Here is a 26,201-nt window from a genome sequence, read left to right on the forward strand (position 1 = left end):
GATTGCAGTATCACTTACCACGCCAGCCTGCTCGGGGAGCGGGGTTTCCCTCTGCATACACTGGAGCAGAACCTGGTGGGAGCTGAGCTGTGTGCTGGATGCAGGCTGGCTCTGGGGCTGCCAGGGTGGCAGCGAGTCCCTGCTCTTCTATTGCAGCCCTACAAGGGGGCAGAGCATGGGCTCCTTTGTACCTGCACAGCTGAGTCACCACGGAGGCTTTCATTACAAAGAAGTTTAATTTATTCTTATACAAAAGACTGTTCAGGCTCTGAGGCGTGTTTGGCCCCTGACACCTGCGTGGATGCCCACGTCCCATCCCCATCCCGTGGTTCTGCCCAACCCGCTGGGCTCCAGCAGCATCACAGAATGAGTGGTTTCCCAGTGAGGGGGCTGCCTGGAGCTACAGGCCCACTTGCTCCATGAGGACCCCTTGTACACCAGGACAGGTGGACAGCAGTCTTTGAACCTGGAATTTCTCATGGAGACGCAGTACCTTGCTGTGTCCTGCCTGGCTTCAGTGCGTGCACAGATGCTTATCCCTGGCCTTGCTTTGGAAGAGGCTTGAGGCAACAATCAGGTTCCCTGCCCGCTGGGGCACCAGCCTCGCTGCCACTTAAAAGTTTTCCTTGTTGAAGTAGAATTTGACCTTCCTGGGGTCCAGGCTGGAGTGCTGGTGACAAGACTTCTGCAGGCTCTTTGCCAGGGCCTCCGGCCCACAGAGGAATACACCGACCACTGACCTGCAAACAGCACGGGGGTGTCAGTGCCAGGTGGGCAACTCAGGGAAAAGCGATTTCAAAGCTTTTTGGGCTCCCTGGGATAGCACACCTGTCCCAAAGGCAGCCCCGTGCTGAGTGCCAGGAGGGTGCCTCCAGCTCTAGCATCCCAAATTCCCTGCTCAGCTCTCACCTGGGGTGGGCTGCAGCCACTGCTGCAAACTCCGTGTTCCACATGGGCCGCCCGAAGATGGTTTTGTGCCTGAGGCCCGTCACTGTGTCCGTAGCGGTGTCGAAGTGGAGCGCCACGTTGTTGGCCTGGGCAGGCAGGGATGGTGAGAACCCCAGGCACCACCCATGAGCCTCCCCTCCAATCCCTCACCACAGAGGAGCATCCATTGTTGATCCCACCAAACACTGCCTGGACTTTGTGCCCAAAAGCCATTGCCATGCTTGCCCTGCCCTTCCTGCCCGGCTCGGCCACCCTGTGTCCCCCGTGCCAGCCTGCATTTGACTCACAATGCTGGTGTCCCAGCCTGTGAGGAAGAGACGGTAGGTGAGGAAGTCTGCCTTGCCCGACTCGGCCATCTTCTGCTCCAGGGAGGCAAGCAGGTCGTTGAACCAGGCAAAGGCTCCTGTGTCCCGGCAGAGCCAGTAGAAGTAGATCTGGGACACAGGGGAAGAGTGCTCAAGGTGCAGCAGAGCCAGAGGGAGAGACCCACAGCTGGTCCCATGGGACGTTCCGTACCTTCTTGGTCTTGAGGGTCTGGTCAGCCTGCTGGAACTTGTACCAGATGGACTTGAGGATGGAGGCGAAGGGGGTGACACCGATGCCCGCTCCAACCAGCATGGCCACCTCGTACTGGAACACGTCTTCGCTGGCCGTGCCAAAGGGACCATCCACCTCGATCCTGCCAAAGCAGGGCCTGGGTGAGAGGTACGGCCTCCCCAAGCCCCTGGCATGACCTGTTGGGCACTCTCCAGCCTACCTGGGTGTTTCCAATTGGAAGGTGTCAATGAGACGCTCTGTCCAGTCGCCAGCCGCCCGGATGTGGATGGAGAAGAAATCCTCCTCGGGTGCAGAGGTGAGGGTGAAGGGGTGCCACTCCAGCGGGGAGATGGAGGGGCAGTTGACGAAAATGTACTGCCCCACCTCCATGCAAAAGCCCTTCTTCTGCATCTGCAGCTCCAGCACACGGGCAGGGTGCATGACCACCTGGGGGCACGGGCAGGGCTCAGAGCCCAGCCTGGCCCTAGGAAGGGGCTGGAGCTGTGGCCCCTGCCCGCCTGCCCACGGCCACCACGGCGAGGAGCTGTGGCACCGGTGACTGCAAGGGTAGGAGCTGGCACAGGAGCTCCTGCACCACCCACCTTAGTGACAACCACCTTCTGCTGTGCACGCCAGACCCGCAGGATCCGCTCGAAAACATAGAGGATGATGGGGGCAAGAACCCACTTCCAGGACTGTGAAGATGGAGGAGAGCAAAGGATTGGGAAGGGCCAGAGCATCCCAAAGGCAAGGGAAGAGCTTCTCCCCCACCACAGCCATCCCACCACTGCCCTACCTCGGCAGGGATGCTGCCGAACTCGGGGTCTTTGCAGCAGTTGTGGGTGCAGTTCTGGTCCCGCAGGGTGAGGTACTCGGAGCAGTGGTAGGGGTGCACCTCTGCCATGCTCTGCTCCGTCTGCCCACGCACCAGCCCACTGCAGGGAGGTGAGGGATGAGCCCAGGGCCAGGGCTGAGCCATGCTGCGTGAGGCCAGCTGGGCTAGCCCGCCCTGGCAGTGGCAGGTCACAGCCCCACTGGACTCTCCCCACGGCTGCCCCAGCAGAGCTCTGTGTCCACTGCGCCCCGCTGTCCTGCCCTGGGGAGTGAGAGGAGCCTTACGCGATGCCGTGGATGACGAGGCCAGCGAAGTAAACGAGGAAGAGGTGGTGTGTGTACCAGAAGAGCTCAAAGTAGTTCCTGCGGATGAACTCGGTGGAGGACGTGACCATGAGGATGAGTGCCAGCGTGATGATCACCCCCGTCAGCCCCGGGATGGTCGTGAAAGCCACGTACTCGACGGTCTGCAGGGGCAGCAGGGTGGGTTAGGGGAGCAGGGGCAGGTGGTGGAGGGCTGCTGGATGCTGAGGCCACACTCACTGTCTGGTTGGAGTGGATGGGGTTCAGCCACTTGCTGCCCTGCAGGTGCATTTTGGAGAGGACGGCGGGGAGGCTGCTGTCGGTGGCCTGCTGGCTCTGGTTGTAGCGCTCCAGGTTGAAGAGGTGGGCGATGGTGTGCACAGCTGGACGGGGGACAGGCAGTCACCCACCGGGCAGCTCCCAGTCCCCACGGCTGCCCCAGCCCAGTCCAGGGGGTACCTGTGAGCAGGGCCAGCGTGTAGGCCACCAGCTTGTGGAAGGTGAGGTTGTGGTCCAGCTGCTTCCGCAATGTCCGCCGGCAGCACTGCAGGGAGAGGTGCTGGTGTCAGGATGGGGACAGGGATGGGGACGGCCAGGCTGGCTGTGCCACCACGGGACACTCACCGAGCAGGTCCCGCGGAGGAAGGAGAGCAGGTTGCGGCAGACGGGCAGCAGGATCAGCATGCTGTTGAAGTTGAGGCACTTGGCTGATGCTCGAGCCCACGCCAAGGCAGACTGTGGAGAAGAGAGGTGAGCACCACTGTCCTGTCATGCTGTGCCAGGACTGGGTCAGTTCAGTGCTGAGCTGGGACTGAGTGATGCTGGGCTGGGAACTGGGGTGGAGAGATGCTGGGCTGGCATGGGGACCGGGAGGGGGAGATGCCAGGCTGGGCTGGGATGCTGAGACCTGGGACTCACACAGGGACCAGCATGGTGCAGTGCCAGGCCAAGGAGTGGGAAGGAAGAGGACAGAACGTGAAAGGGGTGTGGGACATTGCAGCCCTCACCCCACTGCAGCAGGGCCCCGAGGGGCTGGTTGGCCTGGGCAGGCAGGGTGTCCTGGGGCAGCACCTTACCCCAAGGATGGCTCTGGTGTAGAAATACTGCTCATGCCGGTCAAAGAACAGAAAGTAGTAAGTGAAGAGGAAGATGTTGATGCCCAGCCAGGCTGCCTGTGGGGGAAAGTCACAGCTTCATGAGGGACCCTGTCCCGGGAGCCTCTCACACTGCAGCACTCAGGGCTGGGTGCAGCCAGAGGGTGTCAGGGCAGCATATCCCATCCTGTTTCCTCATGAGCTGCCCTGTCACGCACAGGGCTGGGACACGGAGCCAAAGATGGGGAGAGGTGTGGAAGTCTTGCAGAATTGCTATCTTGTCACACACTGCCCTGTGCATCACCCATGCATGAGGAAGGAGGAAAGGCAGGAGCAGGCAGTGCCTGTGTAACGGGAGGGAAGGCAGATCCCGAGGGTGGTCGGGACCGTGTGGGAAAGATTCTGGGAGAAGGAAGTTTCACAGGGAGATTGCTCACCTGGCCCCACTGTGCTGCTGTCCCCTTCCTAACACTGCATCCCACACTGCCGCCTCTCACAGCCGCTGAAATTTTTGCAGAGTTCCCAAAAAAAACCCACCCTGCCATGTATTTCAGTTTTGGCTGTTTTCTTTTTCTTTTTAAAGTAACTTAAAAAATTAAAATAGCCCAACTGTCTGTAAACCCCCATGTTCCCATGCATTCACAGCTCCTCACGCAGTGCTGAGCAGCTGATGGGTGCTGGCCAGGCAAGCTCTGTTACACCAGAGATGCTGCAGCAGATCTGGCAGATGGTCTCTGTGGTGCCAGCTCCTCGCCCTGCCACGAGTTTTCACAGAATCCTCCTCCTCTCACAAGGGGAGCAGAGGCACGTGGGAGGCTCCCAGCCAAAGTGGCTGGGCAAAGCAGCAGCACTTAGAAATTTTCCAGGACCCCCTTTCCCGTGAGCTGTGTTTTCCCCAAGAGTTCAGTGTTCCAGGGCCATCCCTGCCCTGGCTGCGGGCTGGCGGAGCAGAGGGGACGCTCATCTATCCCCACAGCCCAGCCCAGGGCAGCTCATCAGTGCCCACCCCAGAGCCCCCCAGGGCCCGTAGCCCCCCGGGTCCCCCCATGGTGCCGCCCGGTGAGCCCCCCAGCCCCAGCCACTCACGAGGACGGCGGCTGAGAACCAGTGGTTGACCAGCCAGTTGCCCATGGTGCGATGTCCCCGCCGCCTGCCCGGCTCTGCCCGTGTTTTATGGAGGCAGCAGGCGGAGCGGCAGCCCCGGCCGCGGGAACGGCACCGCGGGGACTTTCCCCTGAGGAGACTTTAAGGAAATGCTGCTGGTTTCAAAGGCCACCTTCCAGGAAGGCAGGGCTGACCCAATCGGCCAGCACCGAAACGAGCCCCTTGTGCTGGCCAGGGACGGCCCCTGCCGAGATCCCCCGTGCCCCCACGGCTGGGTGACACAGGGTGTCTGGCTGCTCCTCTTGCGGTTTTGCAGCCTCTGAGCACAAAAACAGGCTTTTTTTAGGGTAGGAATTTCCTGGGAAGCAGTTGTGGAGGATCTGTCCTGTGCCTGGCTCAACAGCTCTGTTTTCCCTGTTTTCTCTGTTTCTCCCTCGCCAGCCTCCACTGCCCGTCTTGCAGGGAAACCACCAAAGGAGGAGAAGCATCCTGGGGTCACAGCCCTGTGCCAGTGCCACGATCCAGCCCGGGCATCCACTGCAGGACAGGTGATCAAGATCGAGCACCAGTGGTGCTGCACCTCCATGGGCCCCCCAGGGCCCCCCAGAGCATCCTCAGTCCAGCACCCAAACTGAGCTGAGCCCAAAAACGGGTGCTGGGGTGGGGGTGTCACACTCCTGGTTTGGGGCCAGGATGCCTGAGTTCCATCAGCACCCACTGCCACTGCTGTGCCAGCCTCCCTTCCCCTCCTGCCTGCCCTCCACTGAGCCCTGGGGTGTCCAGTGCTCCAGCTGGGAACAGCAGCCTGTTCGGGGCCCCTGAGCCTGGAGGAACAGGTCGGACAGGCTTGCTCCTTGTTGGCATGCTGCTCCCTCCTGGCCTGCAGCCACGCTGACGGAAGCACAGGATGAGGCCAGCCCCCATCCTGCCATGCTCCTGTACCCTATGGGCTCCATGGAGGGGCTCCCCCATCCCCACTTCCCGCTGGCACAGCCCCATTCCGGTGCCTGCAGAGGAGAGGGTTACGTGACCAGCAGGTGTGAGCAGCGTGCCAGCCCCGGTGGGACAGTCCCCACCCTCCGCGTGAGTCACTGCAGCACCCAGACGCAGCCACAGCAACGTTTCTTTACTGCTTAAAACAGTCCCAGTGGCACCCACGGCCCGAGGTCACCCTGTCACCATAGCAGCAGTGGGGGCACCCCAGGGACAGCCAGCCTGCAGGGGCAACTGCTTGGGGCACCCCGTAAGTCACAGAATTGTAGAACCGTAGAATAGTTTGGGTTGGGAGGGACCTCTAAAGGCCATCGAGTTCAGCTCCAGACATGGGCAGGGACATCTTCAACTAGGCCAGGTTGCTCAGAGCCCATCCAACCCGGCCTCAAGTGTTTTCAGGAAAGGGACATCCACCATCTCTCTGGGCAACGTGTGCCCATCCCTCACCACTCTCATTGTAAAAAACTTCCTTATGTCCAATCCAAATCAACCCTCCTTTGTGTTCATGAGTGGTCCTGAGCGGGCAAGCACCCCCCTGCCACCGTGGGGATGCACCGGGACCCGCTGCCACCGCAGGAGCGTGGCACTTGGCCCGTGCCACAGGCATCCCCCGGCTGCCGGCGCAGCCCTGCGCTGCCCATCCCCGTGTCCGTAGCTGGCCGGAGGAGCCGGGCGCTCAGACAATGCTGTGCCTGACGCCCGGCTCGAAGGGCGCCTCGAGGCACAGAGGGGTCCCTGCCGCGTGCCGGCGGCAGCACACGCAGTGCAGGAAGTCAGCGACGTTGTGCCGGAAGAGCTGGCGGCAGGGGTGCAGGTACTGGAAGAAGAGGAGCATGAAGTAGATGCCCAGGCAGTAGCCAAGGAGCAGCTGCAGCACCAGCAGGGCGGTGCAGACGTTCTCATAGACATCAGTCTTGAAGAAGTACCAGAGGATGACGAGGGCCGTGTTCTCCGCCAGCCGGGCCACGTAGTACACGGCCAGGCGGCCCCAGTTCTGTGACTTGTCGATGAGGTCCCGGTCAGCCAGCTTGAGCTGCACGGCCGACCAGCAGAACATGTTGATGCTGGAGTAGAGGAGGGTGAAGGCACAGAGCACCACCACCGTGCCCAGGCGGCTGAAGTTCTTCTCGATGTTGTCAGGCAGGCGGCTGCCGCTGCGCCAGAACTGCACCCAGGGCAGGAAGAAGACCACCAGGAGGTTGGCCAGGGCGATGGGGATGATCCAGTGCTTGAAGACGGTGCTGAAGAGCACGAGGACGGCGATGCGGGTGGAGATCTCCAGGCTGCGCCACAGCACAATGCACAGGAAGGCCAGTGGCCGCAGCTGGACCTTGTAGTCATCGTACTTGACCTGGATGGCCAGGATGTTGCAGACCAGCGCTCCGTAGGTGACTGACACCAGGCAGATGGCCATGAGGACGGCTGCAGAGGGAGACAGCAGGGGAGTCAGGCAGTGCTGGACACCAGGCTGTGTCCAGCCTCTCCTCTGCCTGGGGTGCAAAGTGTGGGGTGACAACCCCAGGTGGGAAATGTGGGGTGCCAATCCTGGGTGAGAAGAACAGGGTGCCAAACACCCGGGCTCAGGTCAGAATCAGTGGAACACTGTCAGAACAGCTCATGGATGGTGGTGACAGTCCCCATGATGAGATGGCTGCGGGGGTTGTTGGCAGCAGGAGGCTCAGAACCCAAAGGTTCTCCCTACACCACTAAAACACAAACCTTAGGCAAAGCAGAGCCATTTCTGTGGCTGGACCATGCCCCAGCCCCCCTGCCCTGCGCAGGAAATGATGCTCAAGGGTAAGGGGGCACAGCCTGTCTCTGCCTTCATCCCAGCCAGGAGCCACACCGCTGTAGCCCCAGAGGCATCCCAAGAGCCAGCTCCATCCGAGGGCTGCAAAGCCAAGGTCGTCTGTAGGGAATGCCAGCAGCTGCTCACATTCAGCACAGCCAGGAATACCACGGAATAAAATGGAAGAGTGCAGCTGGTCCCATCCATGGTGGCTGCCAGCTGCAGGGCTGAGCTGACACTCCAGCTGCGAGGGAATCACCCAAAACACATCACTTGGTATTTACTTCCTGCATCTAGTGCTAGAGGAGCACTGGCACTCGTTCTTCCTGTGCATCTGCAACTCCCCAGAATGCCTTTGCAGAGGGCTGTGGCCAATTAGGGGATTTCTATGTGGCATCTCCTGTGCTTTTCCTTTTCCTGCACCTGCTGTGGGCACAGGTGACAAGGTCTGGGCTCCCAGCACTGCTGGGATGAGCGGGTGGGTGAGGGAGCTCCTTCACCCAGCACTGCAATGGGAATGGAGCAGGGGCCCAGCTCGGTACCATGCCAAAACGGGAGTTAAAAGTTTGCTCTGGCATATCCACCCCCAAGCACATAAACATCCTGGGAGCAGGCAAGGGAGCCTCAGAGTGGGAGTGCTGGGCTGGGAGCTCTGGCTGTTCAAAAATGTGCAGAAATAGATACAGTGGAGGGACTTGAGGGAAGCCAGAGCCTGTAGCTAGATGGAAAAAAGTGGAGACTGGAGCAGGCCAGGACAGGGACCTGGCATGACATGAGACATGGCACTGGGAGGATGGCTTGGTTCTGGAGGGCAGATCCAAGGGCTGGGAGCAGAGCCTGGCACCTCAGTCATGCCCACTCCTTCCCACTTTGCATCGCTGCAAGCAGGAAAAGCAGAGAGCTGATGAGTGCCCAACTTCTGTGGGTTGTGCTCCACATTTAGGGGAGCCCAGTGGAAGCTGTGTCCCAGGGAATGACATTTTGGGTTGCCCGGATGTCACATCAGCACAAGCAGCTAAGGAGCTGCCACCGTGCCCTGCTGGGGCTCCTGGGGAGCCCTGGTGCCAGGCGCCCTTACCTCGGGCCACAGGGACGTACTTCTCCAGGACGCTGATGTAGAGCTGCAGGGTGAGCTGCGGGGTGGAGCCCAGGAAGGCCTGGATGACCGCCATGCGCTTGAAGGCGTTGCGGTGCGTGGCCAGCCGGCGCTCCGAGTGCCCCACCTCCTGCTCCATCTCCACCTCGTAGCCCTTCTGCAGCCGCCGCTTGCGGGTGATGGTGACGTAGGGCTCCTCCTCCCTCCCTGACCAGCAGTACACCAGCAGGGCCTCCACACACCTGTGGGGACACAGGAGCTGTCACCCCGCCGGCCATCCTGCTGTCCCCCACTGCCAGCACCTCCAGCCCCACCCTGCTGCTGCTGGCCAGACCCCACTCCTGCTGAGTGCACCCCAACCGTTTGGGAAGGTGTCCAGCAGTGCTGTGGGCAGTCCCTGACCGGTCACACCAGGACCATGGAGGTGTCTGGTGGCTGCTCCTCTGCTCCAGCATTCTGGGTGAATCATGTGAAGCAGGGGAGCAACAACTGCTCCAGCTGCTGGAGGAAGTGCAGCATCCAGGGTACAAAGCTGTGACTCTGCTGGGAGCTACAGCTACAGGAAGGTGTTAATGACCCTTGGGTGATCACCCTTGGCAAAAACACCTTCCTCTAAGCAGAGGCAAAAGAAACTCTGAAATATCAGTTGAACATCAGAGTTTTCTTTGATGTCTCATCTTGAGCAGAAGAAGGCTTCCACACTTCCTCCCTGGTGGGGGCAGCAGGAAGGAGAGCGCAGGGTGAAGCCATGTGTGGCATGGGCAGATAAGGCAGCGCTTCCGCAGCCCCTTCTCTGTGAGCTGAGCAGGGCTGGGGCTTTCTGCCCTGCCTGCAAGGCCAGGGGGACCCCCAGCCCCTCCACACAGCCGTGGGGTGGGTGTGCATGGCCACAGGGGCTCAGCTTGGCTCCTGCCTGGGGACCAGCTGGCTCTGGGACCAACAGGACAACTTTGTTTGTGCGCGCTTATCAGGACGGCACAAATTGCCGTGGATCAAACCCAAAAGGAGTGAGGGTTTAGGATAAATTCTCTTGACAGATCAAGCCAGCACTCAGGGCTCATTGCAAACTCTACCAGGAAAAGAGTTTCATCCCAAAGGCCCAGCTTGCAGGGTAGTCCCAGCTGGCTCCCAGTGCCCTGCCAGACCTTCTCAGCAGGCTGGGCTCCATCTCCAGCCCGAGCAGCCGGCTGAAGCAGCCCCGGCTGGCAGCACCATGCCCACCTCAGACAGCCCCAGGTGGTGTGGGGAGAGTCACGACACTCCTGTGGGTCAGCACGGGCTGGCAGCACCGAGCCCAGGTGGCTCTGAAGACAAGGCACGGTGACAGGGACACGTTGGTGCACGGCTTGTTTCCGGTGACAGAGGAAGTGCAGAGCAGGCCCCACAGCGTTTTTGGGGCCCCGTGGTACAGTGAGCCCCAAAGCACGGCTGCTGGCCTGCCCTTGGGAAGGAGCCCCATGGAGATGGTGGCCTTGCCGTGCTGCCCACAGTGTGTTCTCACTGGGTGATGACAGCCCGGGAAGCACCGCAGCATTCCCAAGGAATGAGGGATCAGCTTGTGCAACATCCATCCACCCCTCACTGTCCTCTTCCCAGCACAGCCCAGTGGCCCCACAGTTCCCATGCCAGCCCCACTCCCACACCTAGCTCTTCTCTCTGTCCCATAAGCCCCACTGAGTCCCACTCCTGGCCCTATGCAGGACACCCCAAGAACCCCACTATGTGCCCGAGAGCATTGTCCAAATGTTTGTTGAACTCAGACAGGTGCTGTGACCACATCCCTGGGAAGCCTGTTCCACAGCTCCACCACCCTCTCTCTGCCTGTAAAACCTCTCCTGGTATCTGCTCTAGACCTCCCTGCCTCGGCTCCCTACCGCGTTAGTGTTCACCCACCGGGATTCCCGTCTGTGCTCCCAGCACAGGCGCGGTGATGGCAAAGAGGCTGAGCGAGTGAAGCGCCGGCTGTCCCCGCTCCCCGGGCAGAGCTGTCCCAGCAGCCGGGATGCCGCGGGCTGGCCGAGCCGTGTCCGGAGCGGGCTCCAGCCGCAGCCGTGGCAGCAGCGGCGAGCAGCGGAGCCGGGGAGCAGCTCCGGCCCCGGGGTGCCCGTCCTGCCGGCACCCAGCCCCGCCGGGGTCCCCCCTGCTCACCTGATGATGGGCCCGAGCTGCAGCAGGTGCATGAGCAGGACGAGCGGGCGGTCGCGGCTGAGGTCGCGGTGCACGAAGATGAGCGTGAGCTGCACCAGGACGGAGGGGCAGAGCACGAAGAAGACGGTGAGCGCCAGCCAGAAGCGGTCGTCGGAGTGGCCGTAGGAGAGGCAGAGCACGGCGGCCGCCGCCCCCTCCCCGCAGAACAGCGCCGTCGAGAAGACGATGCCGAGCGGCAGCTTGGCCCGCGACGGGGCTGCGGCGGGCGGGCAGCCCCCGCTCGGCCCGTCCATGGCGGCCCCGGCCCGGCCCGGCCCGGCCCGGCCGCTCAGCCCCGCCGCGGCGCCATCCCGGGCTGCGGCGAGAGAGGAGCGAGCTGCGGGGCGGGCCGGCCCGGGGCGGGGCTCCCCCGCCGCACCGAGCCCCGACGGCCGGCCCCGCACCGAGCCCCGCAAAGAGCCCCGCACCGAGCCCCGAGCCCGCACAGAGCCCGAACCGAGCACCGAGCCCGAACCGAGCCCGAACCGAGCCCCGCAAAGAGCCCCGCACCGAGCCCCGAGCCCGCACAGAGCCCGAACCGAGCCCCGAGCCCGCACAGAGCCCGAACCGAGCACCGAGCCCGAACCGAGCCCCGACGGCCGGCCCCGCACCGAGCCCCGCACCGAGCCCGAACCGAGCCCGAACCGAGCCCGAACCGAGCACCGAGCCCCGCACCGAGCCCCGCACCGAGCCCGAACCGAGCCCGAACCGAGCACCGAGCCCCGCACCGAGCCCCGCACCGAGCCCGGCGGCGCTCCGGGACCCCCCCACCCACAGCCCGGGGGCACCGGCCGGGCAGCCCCGCTGGGTCCGTGTCCTCCCGCCCCGGGCCCCGAGCTCCCGGCACCCCAGCCCTGCCCCGGGCACCGCCCTCGGGCTCCGGGATCCCCCTCACTACTGAGCCCTGGTCCCTGCCAGGTGTGGAGGTCCCTGCCCCAGGACAGCCCCACCCGCACCTCTGCCCCAGCACCCTGTCTTGGACCCGGATCTTTTACCGAGGATTCCCCATCTCTGCAGGGAACCGCGTCCCCAGGACAGCCCCAGCGAGGCCAGCACCCACAGCCCAGCAGCCCCCCGCAGCACCCACTCCCCAGATACCGAGCTGATAATCCCCACGCTACCCCTTGAGATTTTGGAGCCCTCCTCCAGACCCCCCTGTCAAGTCCAGGCCCAATCGATTCCTGACTGGGAATCGGTTACCAACACCCCAAGGTGCAGCAACACGTGGAGGGTCCCTCCAGGGGGAATTGTTAGGTAGCCCCAGGGATACCGGGGTCCCACTGTGGGGCAGGAAGGCTGCCAGGGTGGGGGCCAGCCTTGCCTGAACCAGATGGCTGCCAGAGAGCTGCCTGCACCCACCAGCGCCTCAGATCTGGGTCCTGACCCCAGCCCCAGCCCCAGGAACGGCAGCACATGGCCCTCGATGGGGCAGCGTGTGGGAGGGAGAGTGTTGTCACGGCAGGGAGGATTTTGGTATCTTGGAAGGCAAGCTGCGCCAGGGACACCCGGTCAGGTCCCCCGAGAGCCTGGTGTGTGTAGCAAGATTTGGAACTATGTTACACGGGGGATTCCTCTCCTGTATCTTGGATGTTCCTGCTGCCAGGTGTGACCTTGTGTGACAGCTGAGCAAGAGTGCTTTTCCCATCACCTTCAAGGACCCACCCTCAGGATAACGGGATCCGTGGTCTCTCTGACAGAGCCAAAGCTCCCAGCGCTCAGCCCCACATCCCTCCTGTGCATCCCACCTTGATCACAGGCAGGGGTGGGAACACAAGGCTGGCTGGGCTGCTCCCCACCTCCCCGGCCATGGGGGTCCCTGCTCTGCCCAGCACACGCTGCCTCCAGCTCCAGCCCTGCCCACCTTGCCCAGGAGTGCTGCCCAGGGCACAGCTGCCACGGGCACATGCTGTCCTACCTGCCCAGGTCACTCAGCCCAGCCTGGACACACGGGACAAGGCAAAGACTGTTTGACATTGGTCACTTTCCCCAGTTTAGGCAGACCAGGAATTTTTAGGTAACTTTTAAACAGCTCTCGGTGTTCAACCCTCAGCAGCTAGGCCAGCTCACAAGGAGGTGCCCATGCTAGCAACAGAGACACTGTCCACTCACCTGCCCCGCACAAGCCAAAAGCACAAAGCCTCCCAAACCACTCACACAAAAGTTTTCCCCCTTTCACCAGGCTGGAAGCGTTACCAGGACTATTGGGCTTATCAGCAGGAGAGCTGAGAATAAAACTGCCTGAGACTTTGGAGGCCATATCTCCCCCAGCAACAGCTCCCACACAGAAGCAATCCCTGTCCCTGCAGCTGCTCAGAGATTTTTCTTCCAAGCTGAACAACTGCTTTGGGAAATCACAAATGCCATGAGCTCACAGGGACCGGCCTGACTGGCGGGGACAGGAGATCTGTGTGACCACTCAGCTCTGGTATCACACTTACATATATTCAAGCTGTTTTTGGAAAACAGCCTCTCCAAAAAAAATTCTGTCAGGGCAGAGGGTGAAAGCAGCAGTGTCCAGGCTGACTGGTGACGGTGGCCAGGCAGGGTGAGAGCTGTGCACGGGAGCAGCTGTGCCCAGCTGGGTGCTCAGCCAGCGACAACACATCCTGTGGCACTGCCAGCTGCACCCACGGCTCTGTATCGGCAGCAGGAGCAGCGTGCCGTTTGTACCATTTATGCAACTTCCACTTATCCAAATTAAAAGCATTCCCCAGGAGACTGGCAGGTCACCAAGCCCTCGGCTGAGCAATGCCTGGGCTTCAACTCATCGTATTTTTAATTTCAGCTTCCCCTGCTTCATGATGAAACACTTAAGAGCAGTTGCTTAAGCAGGCAAGAATTCCAGTCCTGTATCCATAAGCACCAGCAGTGTTGAGAGGAATGGAGAGACAAAGCCTCACAGCATCTTCCACACCAGCTATTATCCCATTTTCTGTCCCAAGCACGGAGAGGCAGCGAGCTGTTCATGCCGTGAGTCACCTGTACAGCCTGACCCCACCTGTGTGCAGCTCAGCGCTGTAAACAGCAGACACACCATAAAAGTGATGTGGGTCACAGATAGCATCAGCTCCTGTCCCACTGCCCTGCCACTCCCTGGCCCTGTCAGCACAGCTGGGGCTGCACAGACGCCCTGGGACACCCCTGCCACAGAGAAACTGCTGATCCAGAGCTGCCACGGGCCAGCAGGGCCAGCCAGGTGCCGGGGACATCCTACCCAAGTGTCCCCACTCGACAGTGGCTGCATTCTGGAGCAGCAGAGCTGGTGGCTGCTGACAGGCTCTCACTCTGGAACCCCAGAACAGCCCCTGGGATGGTGGATGTGAAGTGACACGGAGTCACACAATCTCCCAAGCTGGAAGGGACCCACGAGGATCGCTGGGGGTGCCCAAGGCATCAGTTTGAGCCTCACTACCACCTGCAGATGTCAATTTTCCTGTTTCCTCAAGTGCCTGCCCTGCCCTGGACAGCATCCCAGCTTCATTAATTTCTTAATCCCAGCCTCCATCATTTTTATTTTAATCCCGGTGTTCACACAACACACTTTGCACAAAGGGCAGTGCCGGTGGTGGCCGCCCACAGTGTGACACCGCAGGGTTTGCTGTGCAGCTTTCCCAGCCCTTGGATGTGCTGGGACATTTGTGTGTGGGAGCCTGGGCTGTACAGGGGCGGGAGCAAACTTCCTCAGCGGCTCTCAGTCTCAAAATAACCCTGTCTGCTTCACACACGCCTGCCTGGTGGCTCAGCTCCTCTAAAAGGAGAAGAGAAAATTGTTTGGAAAGGACAGGGAGCTCCGAGCCAGGCTCTTGAAGGGCCCAGGTGGGGAGAGCTGCCAGCACAGCACGCTCCCCCAGCGCTCCTCTCTAGGACCCAGAGCAGCCACCGCTCCCAGGGGGCTCGTTGGGACATGCCAGGAGCACTCTGCTGCCTTCCCAAATATAGCCCTGCACACAGAGGTGGAGGCAGTGCTCGGGCTGTGGGGCTGGCCAAGCTCCCTGACTGCAGCCCTGAATCCTGCTCAGGAGCACGGGCTGCACCGGGGGTTAAACATTCGGCTGGGGACGTGTGGATCAGCAAAGTGCCCCCTGAGCCCATGAAGTGGCACTCACAAAGTGTCCCCCAGCCTGATGGGGATGTGAGAAGGGAATGTGTTTTGTCCCCTCATGGCAGCCACGCTGCCCTACCGGCAGGGCTGGGAGCTTCCCAGGAATCTGTGAGCTGGGAATTTTTTACTTAGTTTGGAAATAGCTTTGCAAATGACTGGTTTCCACAGCCTAAACTGTTTGGATTTTGCATTGCTTTCACAGTAACTCAACTGTAATTTTCCCTGCCCCAGCAGTCTGTGGAATAGTTTCTGGTTGAGGAAATATTTATTCCATTTGCTTCATCATGGGACTGCTTTTACCACTCCAGTTCCTCATCCAGCCTCACTCTGACCCTGCTGGGAGATGATCTGGTATCTGTGCTGAGGATCTCATCCCTCTAAATCTCCCTGGAGGCTGTGCTGAGGCCCCTGGGATCTGGGCACGGGGCTCAGGATGCTTGCAGGCAAAGCTCAGGTCATGTCAGCGCTGCCTCACGCTTCAGTTCTTTACTGAAAAGCAGAGTTACCTTTGGGTGCATTCATAGGTCTTTGTGATAATTACACATTTTGAAGTCACGCCTCCTTGGCTACAGTCCCAGCACAGGCAGTGGGTGATGCTGGAACACTAAACCAGGCAGGAAGGGTTAAAATGACCCTTAAATAACTGATTCCCCTGGTCCCACCTGCTGTAAGAGTACACAGCCCTGGCAGAGTTCTAACCCAGCGGGGCTGTGCCTGTGTGTGCCCTGGGCACCCTGGCAGGCAGGAGGAGCAGTTTATACTCTCCTCTCCCCCCTGCAGGAAAGCAGCAGGAGCACCAAAATGCTCCCAACAAAACCACTGTAGGAGCCTGGGAAGGGCTCGTAGCCATGGCAGGCCCTTCCCAGAGCTGTGTGCGTGGTGCAAGGAGCGAGGAGGCAGCAGGGAGCAGAGCAAACAGAGCGCTCAGATCCAAGCCTCTCCTAGGAATTTGTGTATGCTTTGGCTGGGAAGCACCCTGCCAGGAACTGGGTGAAAAGCAAACAGCTCCCTGCGTGCTTCCTGCCCGCTTCTGCATCCGACTCAGGGCGATGGTACCCGTGAGGGGGAGCACAGAACGCTGCAAAAACCATCTCCCTTGCCCAAAAGAGCTCGGGGAATGGTTGCCCACAAAGGCTGCATGGCAGTGGGGTGCAAACCATCCACCCTCCCCAGTGCCACGCCAGCAAACCTCCACGTGCCCCAATTCCTCAGCAGCAGGTCTGGGTGTCACAGGCTGTAAATATCCTGCGTTCCCAGCCTGGCTGCGGGGCGTTTGCCTGTAATTAGCTCTTGGGATTTGGGAGCTGGTGTGATCCGGGGTTATCGTCAGCCACCAGCACTGGGCTGGGATTTAAAGGGACAATGCAGATGATGTCTGCATACCTCCAGATGTCTGCATACCTCCAGATGTCTGCATACCTCCGGCCTCAGTGTGCCGTCATATGACACCTTAAATAGAGAGACGAGGCTCTCCTCAAAGCCTGTGTGTGTCCTTGCCCACCACAGACCCCTTTTCTGGCAGAGTCGATGTGGTTCCGAGCAAAGCAGAACAGCTTGCTAATATTCCTGCCAGGACTTTTTGGTCTTTGCCATCACCTTGGCTTGGCGTCACCTCAGCTCCAGGCGCTCAAGCCAAGGCAGCCCCTACTGCTCTGCCCACCTGTTCCCTCACAAGCCATCACTCCCCACGCCCCCGGCCGTCCCCCCAGCTGTGCCCCGGGGTGTCGGAGGGGTTCCCGGTGTGCCCGCCTGGGGCACGTACTCACGGGGTTCAGTGGAGCCAGGGCAGGGCAGCCCGCCAGCGCGCGGCCTTCTGCGCTTCTCCGTGCTCCCTGTGCCTTCGCCTCATCCCCTCTCCTGCGGCATCCAGCGGGCAGAAATAGCCCCAAAGCACGTGCTGCCTTCCGGGGAGCGATGCCAGGGGCACCCTGGGCGCTGCCCTCCTCGGGGGCTGCCCTGGCACTGGTGGCACTAGGGGCTCCAGCCCGGCGCCGTGCCGGGGCACGGGCTGCTCACAGCTCGGGTGAGGAACATCTTCATTTATCTGCCAAGATAATAAATTCTGCCTTAGAGTTTCTCACCTGGCAACAGTCACCAAGGAAACGAGAATGGCTGCTGCGGGTCCCCGCTGGCACCGCCTGGGGAGGCCCGGTGGCCCTGGCAGAGGGTGGCCAGCCGTGTGAGCATGGGGCCAGCTGCCCGCTCCAAACCCGAGCACAGGCCCAGCAGAACACACATCCGTGTGGGCTTGGCCCTCGTGCCGCCTCTCTGGAGCCGAGGGTGGGTTTCACCAGATTTGGGGTGGATTTTGAGGTTTTCCTGGCTGTTGATCCTGGTGTGTCTGCGTTGGGAAGCGTGACCTGGAGCTGCCCCAGGCTCCTGGGGGGTTTCCCTGTCCCCAGCTCCAGTCTGACCAGGGATTTTGGACACTTGTTTTAAAAGCAGTGGCACCCCACGTGTTCAGAGATCTCTGGAAATCCGCTGGTGCCAGAGGGAGATCAGATCCTGCTGCCCCTCAGAAGCTGAGCCACTGCCTGCAGGGCTGCCTGACACATGGCACTTCCCTATTTATAGCACCTGTGCTCATAGCACATTCCTATCCCTGCTGGGCTATCCCCTGACAGTGCCACCCCTAAACAGAGATGCAAGAGCTGACACTTGGAGCACATCATTTCAGCCCTCACACGGCTAACCCTGCAGAAAGCATGCCAGCCCCACGCTGTGTGTGTGGCCACTGCTGCTGCTCCCCGCAGGCTGCTGGCACAGGATGGGACAAACTGGGAAAGGCCATGGGGATGGGGACAGGGAGGTGCTGCCACTGTCCCCCATCAGCAGCACAGGGGTGACCAGTCACCCCAAAGATGCCATCTGGCTGTGATATCAAAACAGAAATTTCATCAACCATTAACCATGTGTGGCTGCCTGCCCATGGCATGGAACTGGGGCACCTCCCTTGCCCAGGACAAGTGCCAAGCTTCCCAACAGTATATGGGGCTGGGGAGAAGGGTGTGGGGCTGGGGAAAAGGGCAGGGGGCCATGCCCATCCTGGGCTTGCACCCCTGGGGCCAGGGCAGTGTCTCAGCATCTTTGGCTCGTGGTGCTGAGCTGGTCCAGGTAGCGTGGCTGCTGCTGGGTGGTTTAGCACAGGCTGATGTGAGGCAGCAGGCTCCCTGTCTGCTCCTGGGTATGGCTTTTGAAGGATCTCATGCCTTTGTCCCTCTTCACTTCCCCCACCCAGAGCTCCTGCAGCTCAGACATCCCTGTGTGACTTCTCCTCCACACACATCAGTGGCAGCAAGCCAGGGAGGGCAGCTCTGGCTGGGAAAAGAAGCAGGAAACCTGAGAAGCAAGATAAGAGCTTCAGAGCTGAAGATCGAGGAGCTGCGGCTTTTATTTCTCCACTCTCTGCCCTGTGGTGTGAGTGTCTCCACCACTTCCCTGCTCCCAGGCAGGCTCCTGCTGGGGCTGGGCACTGTTTGTACCCTGGGGAGCTCAGGACCTGCTGCCACTCAGGCCGTGCCCTGCTGGGGCACGAAACACAAGCAGTGAGCAGTGATGACCCCAGGGTGGCTCAGAGGGGACCCTGGGTGAGCAGCAGGGCTGTGCACACCGTGAAGGGGATGCTTCTTGCAGGGGCTGCAGACAAACATCCCCTCAGGGTGGTGAGAAGGCAGAGATGCTGTTCCTGGCCCCCAGTGCTGCCCACACGGGCTCGCAGCAGCGTCTCCACCACAAACCAGCGAGGGGACACGAGGCTGCAGCGGGCTGGGTGAGCCAGTGCTGTGTCACCCAGCGTGGCAGACAGTCCCACCACAGCCGTGTCCCAGCGGCCACTGGCCCAGGCTGACCCACCAGGATTAAGGAGCCTGGAGTAAGTAATTTAAATCCAGATTAGATTTAAGCAGCTGCTACGCAAAGGGCATGTGAGCAGAGGCTGTGCAGTGGGGATGAGCAGGTGAGAGTCTGCCTGGCACTCCTGATGTGAGGGGCTGCCAGGGCAGGGTCTGTGCCCATGGGGTATTGCCCAGAAGGACGGGTTTTTCTCCAGGCTTGGCTGGTGTGCAGCAGAGGGGAGGCAGCGCTGCTGTGCCGTGGGACAGGGCACCTCGGGATGAGATGTTCCCTGCCGTGAAGAGAGAGCCCAGGCAGGAGGATGAAGCACAGGGACACGCTGGGCTGCTCACTTCATAGGTGCTGGAGAGAGGCCACCCCTCTGGGCAGGGCTGCAGACCATGTTCCACCTCTTCTCCCACTGCTGGTCGTGGCTGCAGGCCATACAGGAGCCCATCAGGTAGGTTCCTGTGCCCACTCCGGGGCTCCCAGGGATGACAGTATTTAGCCTGTGTTTATGAGTGTTGAGGGCACCATGTGGTGACAGGGAATGCCGAGTTGCAGGAACTGTCCCCAAGCTGCTGAGCAAGGCACACGAGTGTCCTCGCTGCCCCCGCAGCTGGCAGGAGCTGGCAGGCAGGGAAGCAGGCTGGGCAGGGATGCAATGCAGGGAATGGTTCCACTGGGATTCCAGCTCTGCAGGGGCAGCAGCTCCCCGGGAAAGCTGGGGAGGATGCACTGAAATGCCTGCATTGCTTGCATGTATCAGGACATCCAGGTTAATTCCCTGGATGGAGGAGGTTTATGGTCCTGTCCCTCCAGAATGGGCACCTCACCTGCTGTAATGCTGGAGGTGGAGCCGTGCCACCTCCACTGCCATGCAGCCTGGTGTATAAGTTAAAGGAAGAAAATGGTATTGCAAATAACTGCAGTGGCTTGTCAGTGGCAGAGAAAATATCTGTGTGGCTCTAGTGGATCATTTTGCTGGAGAGTGGGCAAAGAAAATATCTGTGTGGCTCTAGTGGATCATTTTGCTGGAGAGTGGGCAGGACTGTTTAGCAACAGGAAAAACACCCGAGTCCAAGCAGAAGCTCATAAAATCATCCGTGCTACCTTTCCCTAGCTGGGTATGCTCAAAACTTCCTGCAAGGGAGGAGTAATCACTGACTGCATATAAGGAAGAATGCTGGCCTGTGCATATGATTGCTTAATCCTATATGATTTGAAAAGAAATCTTTGCCACAGGAAGCACCATGAAGGCTCTGCAGTGTGGCTGTCCCATGGTGTTGCGGTGGCTCCAGGCACTTGTGCCTGTCCTCACCCTCTGCCATGCGCCAGGGATTGTCCCTGCTCTTGTCCCCAGCTGAGACAGAACCTGTGTCACCATCCTGCCTCTCTCCTGGCTGAAATGCAGCTGCCATGGGCAGGGTGCTTTGCCCGGGGGCCAGCAGTGGTCACTGCTCCCCAGGGAGCACAGCCTTTTTCTGGGATGCTCACCTGCTGCTGTTGCTCCCCAGGAAGGTGACCCTCCTTGTCATGGGGCTGGACAATGCAGGGAAAACCTCTGTCATCGTGGACATAGAGAGAGGTGAGGAGCAGCACGGCCCAGGGCCGGCCTCAGGCGGCGGCAGCAACTTCACGGTCCTTTGAAACCGAAGGGCCGAGACTCGTGAAGTGCAGCCGCTGTTCTGGGAGGCGGCGGCCGTGTCCGGGCAGCCCTGGGAGCGGGGATGTGGCTGGGGCAGGAGGGGCACACGGCACAGGGATGCTCCTGTGCCAGCTCTGTGCCCTCTCCACACGGCCAGCGCTGGCCGGCGAGGCGCTGCCCGATGCTCAGCCTGGCCAGAGGCGCCTGCGGGTGGAGCGCTTGGAGGTGACGCTGCTGGAGCTGCCCGGGGCCCAGCGCTCCCGCAGCGCCTGGCGCAGCCACTACAGCCGGGCACACGGGCTCCTCTTCGTGCTGGACTCGGGGGACCTGCCTCGGATGGAGGAGGCCCGCAAGGTCCTGAGCCGCGTCCTGAGCCATCCTGACGTCTCCGGAAAGCCCCTCTTGCTGTAAGGCCGGGACGCAGCCCGTGAGGCGGGGGTGAGGGGCTGGAACCTGAGCTGGGGATGCTGCGGGGATGTGGTACCCGGGGAGCTGCCGGGGGATGCGGGGACAGGAGGGGCCCGCAGCGCCCGGGACACCGGAGCATCCGTGGAGAGAGGCGAGGAGGGGCTCCGGTGCCGGCTGAGCGCTGGGGCTGCGCTTCACCGGATCGCAGCCAAACCGGGAGCCAGCACACGCAGCCCCACAGGCGCACAGCCAGGCGCCGGGGCCGGGGTGACGGTGACAGCCGCTCTCCCCGTGCCCCAGGCTGGCCAACAAGCAAGACTCGGCGGCCGCGCTGCTGCCCTGCGAGCTGATCGAGCGGCTGTGCCTGGAGAGGCTGGTCAACGAGAACCGCTCGCCCTGCCGCATCGTGAGTGCGGCCCGGCTCCGCTCCCAGTGCCCCGATCCCAGTGTGCCGAGCCCAGTGCCCCGAGCCCAGTGCCCCGAGCCCAGTGTCCCGAGCCCAGTGTCCCGAGCCCAGTGTCCCGAGCCCAGTGTCCCGAGCCCAGTGTCCCGATCCCAGTGCCCCGAGCCCAGTGTCCCGATCCCAGTGTGCCGAGCCCAGTGTCCCGAGCCCAGTGTCCCGATCCCAGTGCCCCGAGCCCAGTGTGCCGATCCCAGTGCCCCGAGCCCAGTGTCCCGATCCCAGTGCCCCGAGCCCAGTGTGCCGATCCCAGTGCCCCGAGCCCAGTGTCCCGATCCCAGTGTGCCGAGCCCAGTGTCCCGATCCCAGTGTGCCGATCCCAGTGTCCCGATCCCAGTGCCCCGATCCCAGTGCCCCGATCCCAGTGTGCCGAGCCCAGTGTCCCGATCCCAGTGCCCCGAGCCCAGTGTCCCGATCCCAGTGTCCCGATCCCAGTGCCCCGATCCCAGTGCCCCGAGCTCAGTGTCCCGATCCCAGTGTGCCGAGCCCAGTGTCCCGATCCCAGTGCCCCGATCCCAGTGCCCCGATCCCAGTGCCCCGAGCTCAGTGTCCCGAGCCCAGTGCCCCGATCCCAGTGCCCCGATCCCAGTGCCCCGATCCCGGTGCCCCGATCCCAGTGCCCCGATCCCAGTGCCCCGATCCCAGTGCCCCGATCCCGGTGCCCCCCTCCCAGTGCCCCGAACTCAGTGTGCCGATCCCAGTGCCCCCCTCCCAGTGCCCCGAACTCAGTGTGCCGATCCCAGTGCCCCGAGCCCAGTGCCCCGATCCCAGTGCCCCGATCCCAGTGCCCCGATCCCAGTGCCCCGAGCCCAGTGCCCCGATCCCAGTGCCCTCCTCCCAGTGCCCCGATCCCAGTGCCCTCCTCCCAGTGCCCCGATCCCAGTGCCCCCCTCCCAGTGCCCCGAGCCCAGTGCCCCGATCCCAGTGCCCCGATCCCAGTGCCCCGCTCCTCCCAGTGCCCCGAACTCAGTGTCCCGATCCCCTCTCCCCTCTCCCCTCTCCCCTCTCCCCTCTCCCCTCTCTCCTCTCCCCTCTCCCCTCTCCCCTCTCCCCGCTCCCCTCTCCCCTCTCCCCTCTCCCCTCTCCCCTCTCCCCTCTCCCCTCTCCCCTCTCCCCTCTCCCCTCTCCCCTCTCTCCTCTCCCCTCTCCCCTCTCCCCTCTCCCCTCTCCCCTCTCCCCGCTCCCCTCTCTCCTCTCCCCTCTCCCCTCTCCCCTCTCCCCTCTCCCCTCTCTCCTCTCCCCTCTCCCCTCTCCCCTCTCCCCTCTCCCCTCTCCCCTCTCCCCTCTCCCCTCTCCCCTCTCCCCACTCCCCTCTCTCCTCTCCCCTCTCCCCTCTCCCCTCTCCCCTCTCTCCTCTCTCCTCTCCCCTCTCCCCTCTCCCCTCTCCCCTCTCCCCTCTCTCCTCTCTCCTCTCCCCTCTCCCCTCTCCCCTCTCTCCTCTCCCCTCTCCCCTCTCCCCTCTCCCCTCTCCCCTCTCCCCTCTCCCCTCTCCCCTCTCCCCTCTCCCCTCTCCCCTCTCCCCTCTCCCCTCTCCCCTCTCCCCGCTCCCCTCTCCCGGTGCCCGCGGTGTCGCCGCCCGGCGCTGCCGGCTCTCATCCCCTCCGTCCAGCAGGAGCCCTGCGTGGCCAAGCGGGTCCCCCCCTGCGGCCCGGCCCGTTCCACCGTGCAGGGGCTGCGCTGGCTCCTCCGCGCCGCCGCCGCCCCGGGCCCGCCCGTCCCGAGGGTCCCCCGCTCCCGCAGGTTCGTGCCTGTCCCCGGCCCCGGCCCGGCCCGCAGCGCTCGCCCCCAGCCCCGCCGTGCTCTCTCCCGCAGGGACCGGCCGCCCCCCGGGGAAGAGGCTCGGGAGGGCGCGGGGAAGAACGGGGAGCCCCGGCCGGAGCGCCCCGACCGCCGCCTCCTGCCCCTGGTGAGGGACTGAGACCCCGGCATGGGACCGGCTGGGACAGGGGCTCTGCCACCCTCTCCTCATCCCCCTTTCCCTGCCCAGGAGGACAGCGCTAAGGGCCCCAGGAGGAGGAAGAGGAAGGTGAAGGTGAAGAAGAAGGGCTCGGGGCAGCCGAGCCCAGCGGAAGAGCCGGGGGGACCGGGAGCAGGGGGTGACAGCCGTGCGGGGGCTGCCGGGGGGCTGCTGCTCCCCAACAGGGTCGGGCAGGAGGAGCCCACACCCGTCGGGATGGTCACCCCCCACCCAGGTGAGAGGGACTGGGGGGGCTGCCAGCTCTGCAGGACCCCCAGAGCCGCCCTACACGGAGCTTGCCAGGCCTGGCAACGTGACCGAGTGTTGGGCCACTGGTGGCCGCCACCTCCATCAGCTTTGCTTGCAGATCAGCTGAGCGGGGAGCCAGCTCACAGGAACCCAGAGGGGAAGAGGAGACACGCTTGAGCATCTCCACAAGGGATGATGCACACAACCCACGGAGGACTGCAAAACTGCCACCAGCAGTCCTCTCAGCTGGTTTGGTGACAAAGGCACCCTTGCTCAGGTGTTTGGTGCCTGAAATTTTGTATTTCTCCGTTCAGCACAGGGTATGAAAAAGAAAAAAAAGAAGAAAATCAAGAATAAAATCAAGTCACGGGAAGCTTCTCTGGAGCAGCGGCGTGAGGAGGTCTCAAGCACCTTCGGTTGGTGTTTCTCAGGATGGGTTTTGCTGAAAGCACCAGGGCTGTGGCAGTGGGCTGGGAGCGGTGGGGGGACACCTGGCCATGGGGTGCTTGGTGTGGGGACAGGCACGGGAAAGGTGGGGGCTGCTGTGGAGGCAGATGCTGCTGTCTGTGCTGGTGGGATGCAGGGGGGCCACACGAGTGCCCTGGGCCGGAGCCTGGGCTGTCCTGCAGCCCGCACTCAGCACAGGATGCCGGGTGGAGCCGGTCCCGGTGCCCGACTGCTCCCCTCGTTCCCAGATCTGTACCGGCGGGCCATGCTGGCTCTGAGGATGAGGCAGGAGCAGAGGAAGCAGCCGTCGGCCATCGCTCCCTGAGGCACAGGGCTCGGTGGCAGCGGGACCCTGCTGGGGCGCTTGGCCGGGGAGCTCCTGGGCCATAAACAGCATCACTGTCCTCTGCAAGGCTTGAAAACCAGGGATCCGCAGGGGCGAGCCGAAAGTCCCTTTGTCAGGGCTCCTCTGGCAGTGGGGCTGCAAATCCGGCTGAAAAGGGAAGGGCTGGCCCTTGCTGCCCCCTGCTCGCGTCCCGCGGAACGCTCCGCCGAAACCCCCATCAGCCTGCGGAGGATCCGAGCAGCATCGCAGGGGGAAATCTTGGCTCTTGAAGTGCCCTGTGCCCTGGGAAAGCTGTGTTTGCAGGCCAGGGGCTGAGCCGGGCCGGCAGTCTCTCCTAGGAGCAGTCTCGTTGCTGGAGGTGGGAGGGCAGTCCCGGGTGATGTGATGTGCAGAGCAGCTCAGCCCAGCCCTGGGCCACATCTGGCAGGGCTGCCAGGACCCTCTCCACACCGGGGAGGAAGGCGATGCCCGTGCCTCCTGCAGCCCCTCAGTGAAAATTTAAGTTCAATGGCAGGCGGTGGCAGAGGTTCCCTGCCCGGACTCGTTCCTCCTGATCCCACCATCAATTCCAGAGGGACAGTGCCACTGGCAGCCTGGCACTGCTGCCCCAGTGGTCCCTGATGCAGGGCTGAACGGGGAAAAGAAAAGAAACTGGCTACTCTTGCTGGCCTGCCAGAAAGTTCTGTCTAACTCTGCTGTATTCAGTGGTTGGTGACTACAAGGATTATTTGTAAATCAATTGTAAATAACAACAGCAGGAGTTGTAAATACAGAGCTTTCAGTAACCCCCTGTCTCAGTCTGGTGGGGGTCCCTGTGGTGGGGGTGCTGTGGGGTAGAGGGTGAAGTGGGCACCACAAATGAGATGGTGGTGAGTGGTTCCCTCCCATGAATTTTGGGTTTGTTGGAAAGCGCTGGAGCTCCAAATGCGCTGAGAAGCAGGAAGCAGTGCCTCAGCAACTGCTCTGGAGAGACACATTTCCCATCTCTTGTGCATAGTATCAACAGCATTTTCTACAGGAGCCAGCTGGTGACACAACCCTGCTTTGCATTTCAGCACTTGGATGCTATCTAGCACATCCCTCTGTTCCAGTTCCCAGAGAAGCTGACTCAGGAGCATCAGGGCAGGCAAAGTGTCGTGCCTGCTGCCACCAGCACTGTGGTGGTGCCTCAGCCAGGCTGTGGCTGCATTCTTGTGCTGTGTGTGTGCTGCAGTTCTGCAGCTCTTGATGCTGCCCACCCAGAGACCCTCATCTGCCAGCAGGGCCACCAGCAGCTGTCTCCAGCTGGGTCCTTCTGAGCTTTAAGGACGGAGGGAGGTGGAAGGAGGGAGTCTCCCCTTGGCTTGCCAAAGTTGATGACTGTTTGGTGCTGCCAGGAGGAGATGAAGAGATGTTTCTGCAAGTGCCTGTGGGAATACACCTCCCACCTCCTCATACCGACGTCACTTTGCACACCTGGATTGTTTCCTGATGCCTGTTATCACGATCAAAATTTAAATGTGTGGGCTGGAAGCTGAAGAGTGAGACTACTGCTCTTTTGTGAAGAGCACTGCTTGGTCAGTGTTAAAAACACGGCCAAGTCCTCCTGTGCACAGGAACCCAGCAGCCTTTCCAGCAGCAGGAAGCCCTGGAGGAGAGCCTGGAAGATGGGTCCGTGTGCTGAGGCTGTCAGCTCCACCCATGGCCCTGCGGTGCTTTCTCCAGTGTCACTGAATTTCGGTTTCTGCACACTGGCTGGGCTTAGCCAGCAACTACACCTGATGTCATAGCCCCTCCTGGCTCCAGTCTGCCCCAGAAATGGGTGGGGAGGGTGATGCTGGCTCTGAAATCTCCTCTGAGAACCCTTGATTTGCCCCACACATGGGCAG

At 61.8% G+C, this 26,201-nt stretch overlaps 3 protein-coding genes across 4 annotated transcripts; 1 reads left to right on the top strand and 2 right to left on the bottom strand.

Moving 5' to 3' along the window:
• Positions 1-217: 217 nt before the first annotated feature.
• NOX1 (NADPH oxidase 1) lies at positions 218-5,955 on the bottom strand. 2 transcript variants are annotated; one of them, XM_086850775.1, is made up of 13 exons: positions 5,828-5,955; positions 3,699-3,794; positions 3,247-3,357; positions 3,082-3,166; positions 2,863-3,005; positions 2,605-2,786; positions 2,282-2,420; positions 2,088-2,180; positions 1,706-1,932; positions 1,465-1,627; positions 1,236-1,382; positions 910-1,034; positions 218-740 (listed from the first exon to the last, which is right to left on the bottom strand). In XM_086850775.1, the coding sequence occupies exons 3-13, from the start codon at positions 3,304-3,306 to the stop codon at positions 614-616; spliced, it is 1,491 nt and encodes a 496-aa protein (XP_086706901.1). In that variant the 5' UTR covers positions 3,307-3,357; positions 3,699-3,794; positions 5,828-5,955; the 3' UTR covers positions 218-613. The 2 variants fall into 2 exon arrangements, with proteins under 2 accessions (XP_086706901.1, XP_023773783.1); XM_023918015.2 differs by having other exon boundaries at positions 4,803-5,951.
• On the bottom strand, positions 5,932-16,845 carry XKRX (XK related X-linked). The gene is made up of 4 exons (XM_086850776.1): positions 16,754-16,845; positions 10,847-11,201; positions 8,681-8,940; positions 5,932-7,235 (listed from the first exon to the last, which is right to left on the bottom strand). Exons 2-4 carry the CDS (start codon positions 11,137-11,139, stop codon positions 6,490-6,492), a joined length of 1,299 nt encoding a protein of 432 aa, XP_086706902.1. The 5' UTR covers positions 11,140-11,201; positions 16,754-16,845; the 3' UTR covers positions 5,932-6,489.
• A 1,178-nt stretch (positions 16,846-18,023) lies between these two features.
• Positions 18,024-25,119, top strand: ARL13A (ARF like GTPase 13A). Its single transcript, XM_086851018.1, is given in 9 exon segments — positions 18,024-18,171; positions 19,122-19,278; positions 20,336-20,406; positions 20,624-20,873; positions 21,175-21,280; positions 22,947-23,240; positions 23,322-23,526; positions 23,855-23,956; positions 24,236-25,119. Coding segments are annotated over 9 exon segments (1,410 nt in total). The 3' UTR covers positions 24,313-25,119.
• The last annotated feature ends 1,082 nt before the right edge of the window (positions 25,120-26,201 follow it).

Source organism: Cyanistes caeruleus, chromosome 14, assembly GCF_971803275.1.
Source record: "Cyanistes caeruleus chromosome 14, bCyaCae1.hap1.1, whole genome shotgun sequence".
NCBI lineage: Eukaryota > Metazoa > Chordata > Aves > Passeriformes > Paridae > Cyanistes > Cyanistes caeruleus.